The sequence below is a fragment of the Homarus americanus genome, unplaced genomic scaffold, assembly GCF_018991925.1.
Source record: "Homarus americanus isolate GMGI-L3 unplaced genomic scaffold, GMGI_Hamer_2.0 scaffold18563, whole genome shotgun sequence".
Taxonomy (NCBI): domain Eukaryota; kingdom Metazoa; phylum Arthropoda; class Malacostraca; order Decapoda; family Nephropidae; genus Homarus; species Homarus americanus.
The window spans coordinates 10,029-23,197 of record NW_024717845.1 but is presented as its reverse complement, the minus strand read 5'-3'; the positions used below and the strand labels follow the sequence as shown (position 1 = coordinate 23,197).

The 13,169-nt window shown below is 40.1% G+C and overlaps 1 protein-coding gene across 1 annotated transcript; it reads right to left on the bottom strand.

Moving 5' to 3' along the window:
* Nucleotides 1–328: 328 nt before the first annotated feature.
* Nucleotides 329–3,103, bottom strand: LOC121859041 (the record flags this gene model as incomplete). Its single annotated transcript, XM_042355702.1, has 2 exons — nt 329–1,098; nt 2,960–3,103. Coding segments are annotated over 2 exons (716 nt in total), but the record flags the coding sequence as incomplete, so codon positions are not given.
* Between the last annotated feature and the right edge of the window lie 10,066 nt (nt 3,104–13,169).

The window sequence follows — 13,169 nt, the reverse complement described above, 5'->3', positions numbered from 1 at the left end:
ATTACAGTAGGCTGTTGGTGAATTTGCACCATTATTTCTGTTTCAACCTACTTGAATCATACTTCGCAAACTACAAACTAATAAATAAAACTCGTTGAACTGGAAATTGACTACGTCTTACAAAATAAAGGAACCTTTAAAAAATAAAAATAAGTACATGAGCCTCTTTTCAAACATATAATTTTGAGTGTGGTAGGAACTTTTACCCAAAACCTGGGTAAACATTACCCGTAGTAGCACTGCAACCCATGTTATTAGTTGACAAATGTGTGTCTTTCACTTAACTTCGTGATTTTAATTAACTTATGGAGAGCTAAATATTCCTGTTACATTTTCATGACTAGTATAGGCTGCAAGTGAAAGTTACACAATTTTTTAACATGCGATCTTCCTTCATAACAATCACTCAAAGGAAAATTTATAATAAGTGTTTGATGACTTTTCAACTACGCTATTATCACATTTACCAAAAGTAAAGGACTTACCTAAGTAAACAACTACATATACACATACCATAAACACAGCATCATTGGATAGGATTTTTCGACTGCATAACTTTTGCAATGCATAGCATTGCAGATGCAATGCACTCTGTGTGAGCTACAAGCTGTAAAAAACTGTCCCTCATTTGTGTTTGAACACGAAGCATCTCTCGAAGAAGATCTTCATCTTTTCGGGCAGAAGAGGTTCGTGGCCTCCTGCCACTACTGTTCGTACTTGGCATTGGAGATGAATCCATTTCATCAGTGTAATCACCAGTTACAGTTGACCTAACAGCTGTGGCAGAAGGGGTACTAGACCTACTTCGCTGTTCCTTGGTAGCAGCAATAGGTTGACGAGTATTGCTTGAACTACATGTTTCTACCTCATATGTTCCGGATGATGAAAATCCAGGAATGTTTGTAGGTGCTGAAGTTTCAGGTTCTAAATGCACAATGGGTACTGTGATATCATGTTCCTGTATATCCTCATTCAGAATGCGGGTTATAGAATCATCTTTCTCTTGAACGGGCCGAAACATAAATTCCTCTCGGAAACAACTACCGGTAGCTGTAAACCTAGCTCCTGAGGGTCTGGGGGTTGGTTCTCTTTCTTCTTCTGGAAAGAAATGTAGTATAATAGGTTGATTGAAGTCTATGTTAAGAGTATAATTAAAATATTACACTGTATTTCCAAATATACAAAAGCTTTTAGGAAAAATAATGGTTTGAAAAATAGTGTTGACCATCTAAATATATTTGTTTAAAATATTTTTAAATCTAAATATCAACTAGGCGTTAAATTTCTTATATTTGCACTTCTCAATTTTGTCCATTAACATACGAGTTATAAAAACATTTAATATATAAATTAGGGAAGCAATAAACAAGCTAGAAATGAAACCAACTTACTAGTGTTGTTATTTTTCAAAATTATATAAAAAAATCAGTATAGTGTACAGTATTTCCAAATCAAGATGTGAAAAAATGTCTCCAAAAGTTTTTTTTTAAATAAAAACAAGGGCAGAAAAAAACAAAATATATCAGGAGGTTGGAAAAGTATTTTGACTGAATTACCATTACTAGGTTCTTCACTTTCAACATCCCCTGGAATCCCATGTATAGAGGTTGGATCTAATAGTTGAAGAATTGCTTCTTCAATTGCAGTGTATGTAATTTCAATTTGGGGGCCGCCACCTTGAAGAGAAAATATAAATAATAACTGTCTTACTGTGAGCTGTGGTTACATACACTATATGCTAACTATGTTATATTTGGCAGAAATCATAGTTACAAAGGAATCTACTGAAATAGTTCCAAACATTATAACCTAACCTATCATTGTAGCTGTAGCCACAAAAATTCTCCTTTATCTATGTCAAAAGTTAATTAGATTTAATGTAACAAACAATAAATGGTAAAATAAGTCAAAAAAAATAGTCGCAGCCAGAAATTTTCAACCTGTATTAGTTGTAAACTCAAAAGATAGAACATCCTTGCCTATAAGCCTAACAAAGTAAAATTTACATATTAATGTATACCAAATATGAATATAAATCTATTGATGAATGAAAATTAACGACATAAAAAAAGGAATTCTATGGCAACTTATACATTATGACCTTCATTACCGTCGGAAATAACGTAATTATTAATATGTAGTTTATAACAGTAACCAAACCTACCTAACCTAGCTTCCTTTACCAACGGGAGGACTCCGCCGCCCTGCCACACAAACTCATATTAACTATCTCTGTTCCACGTCAGTTGCGACACAATGACAAGTGTGTCTTAAAATTGTGTAATCTATATGATAGGTATAATAAGAAAATCCAAAAGTTGTGGGGAAATTATTAACAGTTGTACAGACTTCCCTGACTACCGGGTGGGAAGATATTGGAAGCATAATGTGTTGTCTAATGGTAGACCCTGCTGCCATATGGCATCACGAAAATTAGGAGCAAGTCCAAGGTTGCTGATCTGACTAAATGTGTCATTTACACACAATTGCAGGGTCGCAATTGTTTCTCGTAATATCAACAACACAACATACATACTGTATATTGATTCTCACTTTTTGTGTTTTCATTTCGGTATTTATGGTTATTTATTATTAATATTATTATTAATAAAGAGGTATTTTTATTAATAGTACTAAAGAATTATTATTACAGGCCCCGACGTGGGTCAGTGACTGTGCCTGGGTTGGTTAATCCACGTAAAAAAAAAAAAAAAAAAATTAGGTTGAACGGTAAAGTTTTTACTATTTACTCACACGGAAAACTTCGAAGAACGATGTTTCTTTTAATGAATGCGCTCATATAAGGAAAATATGTGTATTCATTCACGATGGAGAGCCACCACACTACTTACTTCCTTGAGTTTACAAACACGAAAATCGTACCAAGCCTCAGAAAAACCATAGTTAAGTTTGTTTCATATTGTCAATCAATAACCACGCTAACAATATTAAGACTTACCTGTTCCACCAGCATATTTCTTATCTTGTGCTGCTTTTTTCTTAACGCTCACACGAAGATCAGCAGAAAACTTCCGCCGAATTTCAGTAACATTGCGGGTGACTCTACCAACAGCATTCACCTCATTTAACACTTCACCCCAGGCTGGTTTTTGAGTTGAAGTGTACAACTACTTGAGTCCAACTTCCCTAAAATCATTTCTTGTCTTTTGGCCACCTCAGTCACAAGAGCGTATACTTCAGCCTCACTGAAATTAGGTCGTCTCTTCTTGGCTGGTGGTCCTTCCATGTTTACACAATAATATTACGTGCGTCGCTCTCAGCTGATTTCTCCTTCTCTTGTGATTGGTTGATGATTTTGTTAACTGAGCGTTGATTGGCCAACTAGCGTCTGCACTGACATCTACCGTCCGACAAGAGAACTTAATTTACAGGGTAAACACTAGAGTTACGAGAACTTATGGTAGTCTTACGGAACCATAATTAAATTTTGAGTATGCTAAATTTATGGTACTGTAAGGCTTCCACAATATATGGTACTGTATCATGCTGAAAAACGTAACTTATGAGGTGTTTTGAGTATCCGGCCCCAGGGGTCTTTGTTATGCTCGATATGGGGACTTTGTTATACTGGGCCAGGAGACTTTTTAAAACACAATCAGCGGACTTTGTTATACTGGACCAGGGAACTTTTTTATGCTCGATTAGGGGACTTTGTTATACTCGACCAGGGGACTTTGTTATACTCGATGAGGGAACTTTGGTATACTCGACTAGGGGACTTTTTTATAATTAATCAGGGGACTTTCCTATATTTGACCAATGGACTTTGCTATACTCGATGAGGGGCTTTTGTTATACTCGATCAGGGGACTTTGTTATTCTCGACCAGGGGACTTTGTTATACTCATTCAGGAGACTTTCTTATACTCGACCAGAGGACTTTGTTATACTCGATCAGGGATATGTTATACTCGATCAGGGGACTTTGTTATACTTGATCAGGGGACTTTGTTACACTCGATCAGGGGACTTTGTTATACTCGATGAGAGGACTTTGTTATACTCGATTAGGGGCCTTTATTAGACTCGATCAGGGGCCTTTGTTATACTCGATGAGGAGACTTTGTTATACTCGATCAGGAGACTTTGTTATACTCGATCAGGGGACTTTGTTATACTCGACCAGAGGACTTTGTTATACTCGATAAGGGGATATGTTATACTCGATCAGGGGACTTTGTTATATTCAACCAGAGGACTTTGTTATACTCGATCAGGGGACTTTTTTATCCTTGACCAATGGACTTTGTTATACTCGATGAGGGGCCTTCGTTATACTCTATCAGGGGACTTTTTTATACTCGACCAGAGGACTTTGTTATACTCGATCAGGGGATATGTTATACTCGATCAGGGAACTTTGTTATACCCGATCAGGGGACTTTGTTATACTCACCCAGGGAACTTTGTTACACTTGATTAGGGAACTTTGTTATACTCGATCAAGGAACTTTGTTATACTCGACCAGGGGACTTTTTTATAATTAATCAGGGGACTTTGTTATACTCGATTAGGGGCTTTTGTTATACTCGATCAGGGTACTGTGTTATACTCGACCAGGGGACTTTGTTATACTCGATCAGGGGACGTTGTTATACTCGACCAGAGGACTTTGTTATAATCGATCAGGGGATATGTTATACTCGATCAGGGGACTTTGTTAAACTTGATTATCGGACTTTGCTATACTCGACCAGGGAACTTTGTTTTACTCGATCAGGGGACTTTTGTTATAGTCGATCAGGAGACTTTGTTATACTCGACCAGGGGCCTTTGTTATACTCAATCACCGGACTTTGTTATTCTCGATAAGAGAACTTTGTTAGACTCGAACAGGGGACTTTGTTATCCTCGACCAGGGGACTTTCTTATACTCGATTAGGCGGCTTTGAAATACTCGATCAGGGGACTTTGCTATACTCGATGAGGGGCCTTTGTTATACTCGATCTGGGGACTTTGTTATACTCGATCAGGGGACTTTGTTATACTCGATCAGGGAACTTTCTTATACTCGAGCAGGGGGCTTTGTTATACTCGATCAGAAGACTTTGTTATTCTCGATGAGGAGGCTTTGTTATACTCGATCAGGGACTTTGCTATACTCGACCAGGGGACTTTGTTATACTTGATGAGGGGACATCGATATACGAGACCCGGGGACTTTTTTATACTTCACCAATGGACTTTGTTATACTCGATGAGGGGCCTTTGTTATACTCGATCAGGGGACTTTTTTATACTCGACCAGAGGAATTTGTTATACTCGATCAGGGGATATGTTATACTCGATCAGGGGACTTTGTTATACTCATCCAGGGGACTTTGTTATACTCGATTAGGGAACTTTGTTATACTCGATCAAGGAACTTTGTTATACTCGACCAGGGGACTTTTTAATAATTAAACAGGGGACTTTGTTATACTCGATTAGGGGCTTTTGTTATACTTGATCATGGTACTGTGTTTTACTCGACCAGGGGACTTTGTTATACTCGATGAGGGGACGTTGTTATACTCGACCAGAGGACTTTGTTATACTCGATCAGGGGACTTTGTTATACTCGACCAGGGGACTTTTTTATACTTGGCCAATGGACTTTGTTATACTCGATGAGGGGCCTTTGTTATACTCGATCAGGGGACTTTGATATACTCAACCAGAGGACTTTGTTATACTCGATCAGGGGACTTTGTTATACTCAATCAGGGAATCCTGTTATACTCGATTAGGGGCCTTTGTTATACTCGATGAGGGGGCTTTGTTATACTCGACCATGGGACTTTGTTATACGCGATCAGGGGGCTTTTTTATACTCGACCAGAGGACTTTGTTATACTGGACCAGGGGACTTTTTTATACTCGACCAGAGGACTTTGTTATACTCGATCAAGGGATATGTTATACTCGATCAGGGGACTTTGTTATACTCAACCAGGGGACTTTGTTATACTCGATCAGGGGACATTGTTATACTCAATCAGGGGACTTTGTTATACTCGATTAGGGGCCTTTGTTATACTCGATGAAGGGGCTTTGTTATACTCGACCAGGGGATGTGTTATACTCGATTAGGGGACTTTCTTATATTTGAACAATGGACTTTGTTATACTCAATGAGGGGCCTTTGTTGTACTTGATCAGGGGACTTTGTTATACTCGACCATGGGACTTTGTTATACTCGATCAGGGGATATGTTATACTCGATCAGGGGACTTTGTTATACTCAACCAGAGGACTTTGTTATACTCGATCAGAGGACTTTGTTATACTCAATCAGGGGACTTTGTTATACTTGAATAGGGGCCTTTGTTATACTCGATGAGGGGGCTTTGTTATACTCGACCAGGGAACTTTGCTATACTCGATCAGGGAACTTTGTTATACTCGACCAGGGGACTTTTTTATAATTAATCAGGGGACTTTGTCATACTCGATCAGTGGAATTTCCTATATTTGACCAATGGAGTTTGCTATACTCGATGAGGGGCTTTTGTTATACACGATCAGGGGACTTTGTTATACTCGACCAAGGGACTTTGTTATACTCGATCAGGGGACGTTGTTATACTCGACCAGAGGACTTTGTTATACTCGATCAGGGCATATGTTATATTCGATCAGGGACTTTGATATACTTGATTATCGGACTTTGCTATACTCGATTAGGGGACTTTGTTATACTCGAGCAGGGGACTTTATTATACTCGATCAGGGGACTTTTTTATACTCGACCATAGGACTTTGTTATACTAGTATCAGGGGACTTTGTTATTCTCGACCAGGGGACTTTGTTATACTCGACCAGAGGCCTTTGTTATACTCGGTCAGGGGACTTTGTTATAATCGATCAGGGGACTTTGTTATGCTCGATCAGGGAACTTTCTTATACTCGATTAGGGGACTTTGTTATACTGGACCAGAGGACATTGTTATACTCGATCAGGGGACTTTGTTATACTCGATCAGGGGACTTTGTTATACTCGATCAGGGGACTTTGTTATACTCGACCAGGGGACTTTTTTATATTTGACCAATGGACTTTGTTATACTTGATGAGGGGCCTTTATTATTCTCGATCAGGGGACTTTGTTATACTCGACCAGGGGACTTTGTTATACTCGACCAGGGGACTTTGTTATACTCGAGAAGGGGAGTTTGTTATACTCGAGAAGGGGACTTTTTTATACTCGATTAGGGGAAATTGTTATACTCTAAGAGGGGACGTTGTTATACTCGAGCAGAGGACTTTGTTATACTCGATCAGGGGATATGTTATATTCGATCAGGGGACTTTGTTATACTTGAATATCGGACTTTGCTATACTCGACCAGGGGACTTAGTTATACTCGATCAGGGGACTTTGTTATACTCGACCAGGGGACTTTTTTATACTTGACCAATGGACTTTGTTATACTCGATGAGGGGCCTTTGTTATACTCGATCAGGGGACTTTGTTATACTCGAGCAAGGGACTTTATTATACTCGATCAGGGGACTTATTTATACTCGACCATAGGACTTCGTTATACTAGTATGAGGGGACTTTGTTATTCTCGACATGGGGAATTTGGTATACTCGACCAGAGGCCCTTGTTATATTCGGTCAGGGAACTTTGTTATACTCGATCAGGGGACTTTGTTATGCTCGATCTGGGGATTTTGATATATTCGTCCAGGGGGCTTTGATATACTCAATCAGGGGACTTTGTTATACTCGATTAGGGGCCTTTGTTATACTCGAAGAGGGGGCTTTGTTATACTCGACCAGGGGACTTTGTTAGACTCGACCAGGGGACTTTTTTATATTTGAGCAATGGACTTTTTTATACTCAATGAGGGGCCTTTGTTGTACTTGATCAGGGGACTTTGTTATACTCGACCATGGGACTTTGTTATACGCGATCAGAGGACTTTTTTATACTCGACCAGAGTTCTTTGTTATACTCGATCAGGGGATATGTTATACTCGATCAGGGGACTTTGTTATACTCAACCAGAGGAATTTGTTATACTCGATCAGGGGACTTTGTTATACTCAATCAGGGGACTTTGTTATACTTGATTAGGGGCCTTTGTTATACTCGATGAGGGGGCTTTGTTATACTCGACCAGGGAACTTTGCTATACTCGATCAGGGAACTTTGTTATACTCGACCAGGGGACTTTTTTATAATTAATCAGGGGACTTTGTCATACTCGATCAGTGGAATTTCCTATATTTGACCAATGGACTTTGCTATACTCGATGAGGGGCTTTTGTTATACACGATCAGGGGACTTTGTTATACTCGACCAGGGGACTTTGTTATACTCGATCAGGGGACGTTGTTATACTCGACCAGAGGACTTTGTTATACTCGATCAGGGCATATGTTATATTTGATCAGGGACTTTGTTATACTTGATTATCGGACTTTGCTATACTCGATTAGGGGACTTTGTTATACTCGAGCAGGTGACTTTATTATACTCGATCAGGGGACTTTTTTATACTCGACCATAGGACTTTGTTATACTAGTATCAGGGGACTTTGTTATTCTCGACAGGGGACTTTGTTATACTCGACCAGAGGCCTTTGTTATACTCGGTCAGGGGACTTTGTTATAATCGATCAGGGGACTTTGTTATGCTCGATCAGGGAACTTTCTTATACTCGATCAGGGGACTTTTTTATACTGGACCAGAGGACATTGTTATACTCGATCAGGGGACTTTGTTATACTCGATCAGGGGACTTTTTTATACTCGATCAGGGGACTTTGTTATACTCGACCAGGGGACTTTTTTATACTTGACCAATGGACTTTGTTATACTTGATGAGGGGCCTTTATTATACTCGATCAGGGGACTTTGTTATACTCGAGCAGGGGACTTTGTTATACTCGATCAGGGGACTTTTTTATACTCGACCATAGGACTTTGTTATACTAGTATCAGGGGACTTTGTTATTTTCGACAAGGGGACTTTGTTATACTCGACCAGAGGCCTTTGTTATACTCGGTCAGGGAATTTTGTTATAATCGATCAGGGGACTTTGTTATGCTCGATCTGGGGACTTTGTTATACTCGTCCAGAGGGCTTTGTTATACTCGATCAGGGGACTTTGTCTTACTCGATCAGGGCCCTTTGCTATACTCGACCATGGGACTTTCTTATAATCGATCAGGGGACTTTGTTATGCTCGATATGGGGACTTTGTTATACTGGCCCAGGGGACTTTTTTTACTCGATCAGCGGACTTTGTTATACTGGTCCAGGGGACTTTATTATACTCGACCAGAGAACTTTGTTATACTCGATCAAGGGATATGTTATACTCGATCAGGGGACTTTGTTATACTCAACCAGAGGACTTTGATATACTCGATCAGGGGACTCTGTTATACTCGATTAGGGACGTTTGTTATACTCAATGAGGGGGCTTTGTTATACTCGACCATGGGACTTTGTTATACGCAATCAGGGGACTTTTTTACACTCGACCAGAGGACTTTGTTATACTCGATCAACGGATATGTTATACTCGACCAGGGGACTTTTTTATACTCGACCAGGGGACTTTGTTATACTCGAGAAGGGGAGTTTGTTATACTCGATCAGGGGACTTTTTTATACTCGATTAGGGGACTTTGTTATACTCTATGAGGGGACGTTGTTATACTCGAGCAGAGGACTTTGTTATACTCGATCAGGGGATATGTTATATTCGATCAGGGGACTTTGTTATACTTGAATATCGGACTTTGCTATACTCGACCAGGGGACTTAGGTATACTCGATCAGGGGACTTTGTTATACTCGACCATGGGACTTTTTTATACATGACCAATGGACTTTGTTATACTCGATGAGGGGCCTTTGTTATACTCGATCAGGGGACATTGTTATTCTCGAGCAGGGGACTTTATTATACTCGATCAGGGGACTTATTTATACTCGACCATAGGACTTCGTTATACTAGTATCAGGGGACTTTGTTATTCTCGACATGGGGATTTTGGTATACTCGACGAGAGGCCTTTGTTATACTCGGTCAGGGAACTTTGTTATACTCGATCAGGGGACTTTGTTATGCTCGATCTGGGGACTTTGATATATTCGTCCAGGGGGCTTTGATATACTCAATCAGGGGACTTTGTCTTACTCGATCAGAGCCCTTTGTTATACTCGATGAGGGGGCTTTGTTATACTCGACCAGGGGACTTTGTTAAACTCGATGAGGGGGCTTTGTTATATTCGACCAGGGGACTTTGTTATACGCGATCAGGGGACTTTTTTATACTCGACCAAAGGACTTTGTTATACTCGATCAGGGGATATGTTATATTCGATCAGGGCAATTTGTTATACTCAACCAGAGGACTTTGTTATACACGATCATGGGACTTTGTTATACTCAATTAGGGGACTTTGTTATACTCGATTAGGGGCCTTTGTTATACTCGATGAGGGGGCTTTGTTATACTCGACCAGGGAACTTTGTTATAATCAATCAGGGAACTTTGTTATACTCGACCAGGGGACTTTTTTATAATTATTCAGGGGACTTTGTCATACTCGATCATTGGAATTTCCAATATTTGACCAATGGACTTTGCTATACTCGATGAGGGGCTTTTGTTATACTCGATCAGGGGACTTTGTTATACTCGACCAGGGGACGTTGTTATACTCGACCAGAGGACTTTGTTATACTCGATCAGGGGATATGATATATTCGATCAGGGGACTTTGTTATACTTGATTATTGGACTTTGCTATACTCGACCAGGGGACTTTGTTATACTCGATCAAGGGACTTTGTTATACTCGACCAGGAGACTTTTTTATACTTGCCCAATGGACTTTGTTATACTCGATGAGGGGCCTTTGTTATACTCGATCAGGGGACTTTGTTATACTCGAGCAGGGGTCTTTATTATACTCGATAGGGGACTTTTTTATACTCGGCCATAGGACTTTGTTATACTAGTATCAGGGGACTTTGTTATTCTCGACAAGGGGACTTTGTTATACTCGACCAGAGGACTTTGTTATACTCGGTCAGGGAACTTTGTTATAATCGATGAGGGGACTTTGTTCTGCTCGATCTGGGGACTTTGTTATACTCGTCCAGGGGGCCTTTGTTATACTCGATGAGGGGGCTTTGTGATACTCGACCAGGGGACTGTGTTAAACTCGATGAGGGGGCTTTGTTATACTCGACCAGGGAACTATTTTATACTTGACCAATGGACTTTGTTATACTCGACCAGGGGACTATTTTATACTTGACCAATGGACTTTGTTATACTCGACCAGGGGACTATTTTATACTTGACCAATGGACTTTGTTATACTCACTGAGGGGCCTTTGATATACTCGATCTGGGGACTTTGTTATACTCGAGAAGGGGAGTTTGTTATACTCTATCAGGGGACTTTTTTATACTTGACCAGAGGACTTTGTTATACTCGATCAGGGGACTTTGTTAGACTCGACCAGGGGACTTTATTATATATGAACAATGGTCCTTGTTATTCTCAATGAGGGGCCTTTGTTGTACTTGATCAGGGGACTTTGTTATACTCGACCATGGGACTTTGTTATACGCGATCAGGGGACTTTTTTATACTCGACGAGAGGACTTTGTTATACTCGATGAGGGGATATGTTATACTCGATCAGGGGATATGTTATACTCGATCAGGGGCCTTTGTTATACTCAATCACCCGAATTTGTTATACTCGATAAGGGGACTTTGTTATCCTCGACCAGGGGAAATTGTTATACTCGATTAGGCGGCTTTGAAATACTCGATCAGGGGACTTTGTTATACTCGATGAGGGGCCTTTGTTATACTCGTTCAGGGGCCTTTGTTATACTAGATCAGGGGAATTTGATATACTCGATTAGGGGACTTTCTTATACTCGAGCAGGGGGCTTTGTTATACTCGATCAGGGGACTTTGTTATTCTCGATCAGGAGGCTTTGTTATACTCGATCAGGGGACTTTGGTATACTTGACTAGGTGACTTTGTTATACTCGATTAGGGGACATTGATATACTCAACCAGGGGACTTTTTTATACTTGACCAATGGACTTTGTTATACTCGATGAGGGGTCTTTGTTATACTCGATCAGGGGACTTTTATATACTCGACCAGAGGACTTTGTTATACTCAATCAGGGGATATGTTATACTCGATCAAGGGACTTTGTTATACCCGATCAGGGGACTTTGCTATACTCGACCAGGGGACTTTGTTATACTCGATCAGGGTACTTTGTTATAATCGACCAGGGGACTTTGTTATATGCGATCAGGGGACTTTTTTATACTCGACCAGAGGACTTTGTTATACTCGATCAGGGGATATGTTATACTAGATCAGGGGACTTTGTTATACTCAACCAGAGGACTTTGTTATTCTCGATCAGGGGACTTTGTTATACTCAATCAGGGGACTTTGTTATACTCGATTAGGGGCCTTTGATATACTCGATGAGGGGGCTTTGTTATACTCAATCAGGGGACTTTGTTATGCTCGATATGGGGACTTTGCTATACTGGGCCAGGGGACTTTTTTATACTCGATCAGCGGACTTTGTTATACTGGTCATGGGGACTTTATTATACTCGTCCAGAGAACTTTGTTATACTCGATCAAGGGATATGTTATACTCGATCAGGGGACTTTGTTATACTCAACCAGAGGACTTTGATATACTCGATCAGGGGACTTTGTTATACTCAATCAGGGGACTCTGTTATACTCGATTAGGGGCCTTTGTTAGACTCAATGAGGGGGCTTTGTTATATTCGACCATGGGACTTTGTTATACGAGATCAGGGGACTTTTTTATACTCGACCAGAGGACTTTGTTATACTGGACCAGGGGACTTTTTTATACACGACCAGAGGACTTTGTTATATTCGATCAAGGGATATGTTATACTCGATCAGGGCACTTTGTTAAACTCGATCAGGGGACTTTGTTAGATTCGACAAGGGGACTTTTTTATATTTGAACAATGGACTTTGTTATACTCAATGAGGGGCCTTTGTTGTACTTGATCAGGGGACTTTGTTATACTCGACCATGGGACTTTGTTATACGCGATCAGAGGACTTTTTTATACTCGACCAGAGG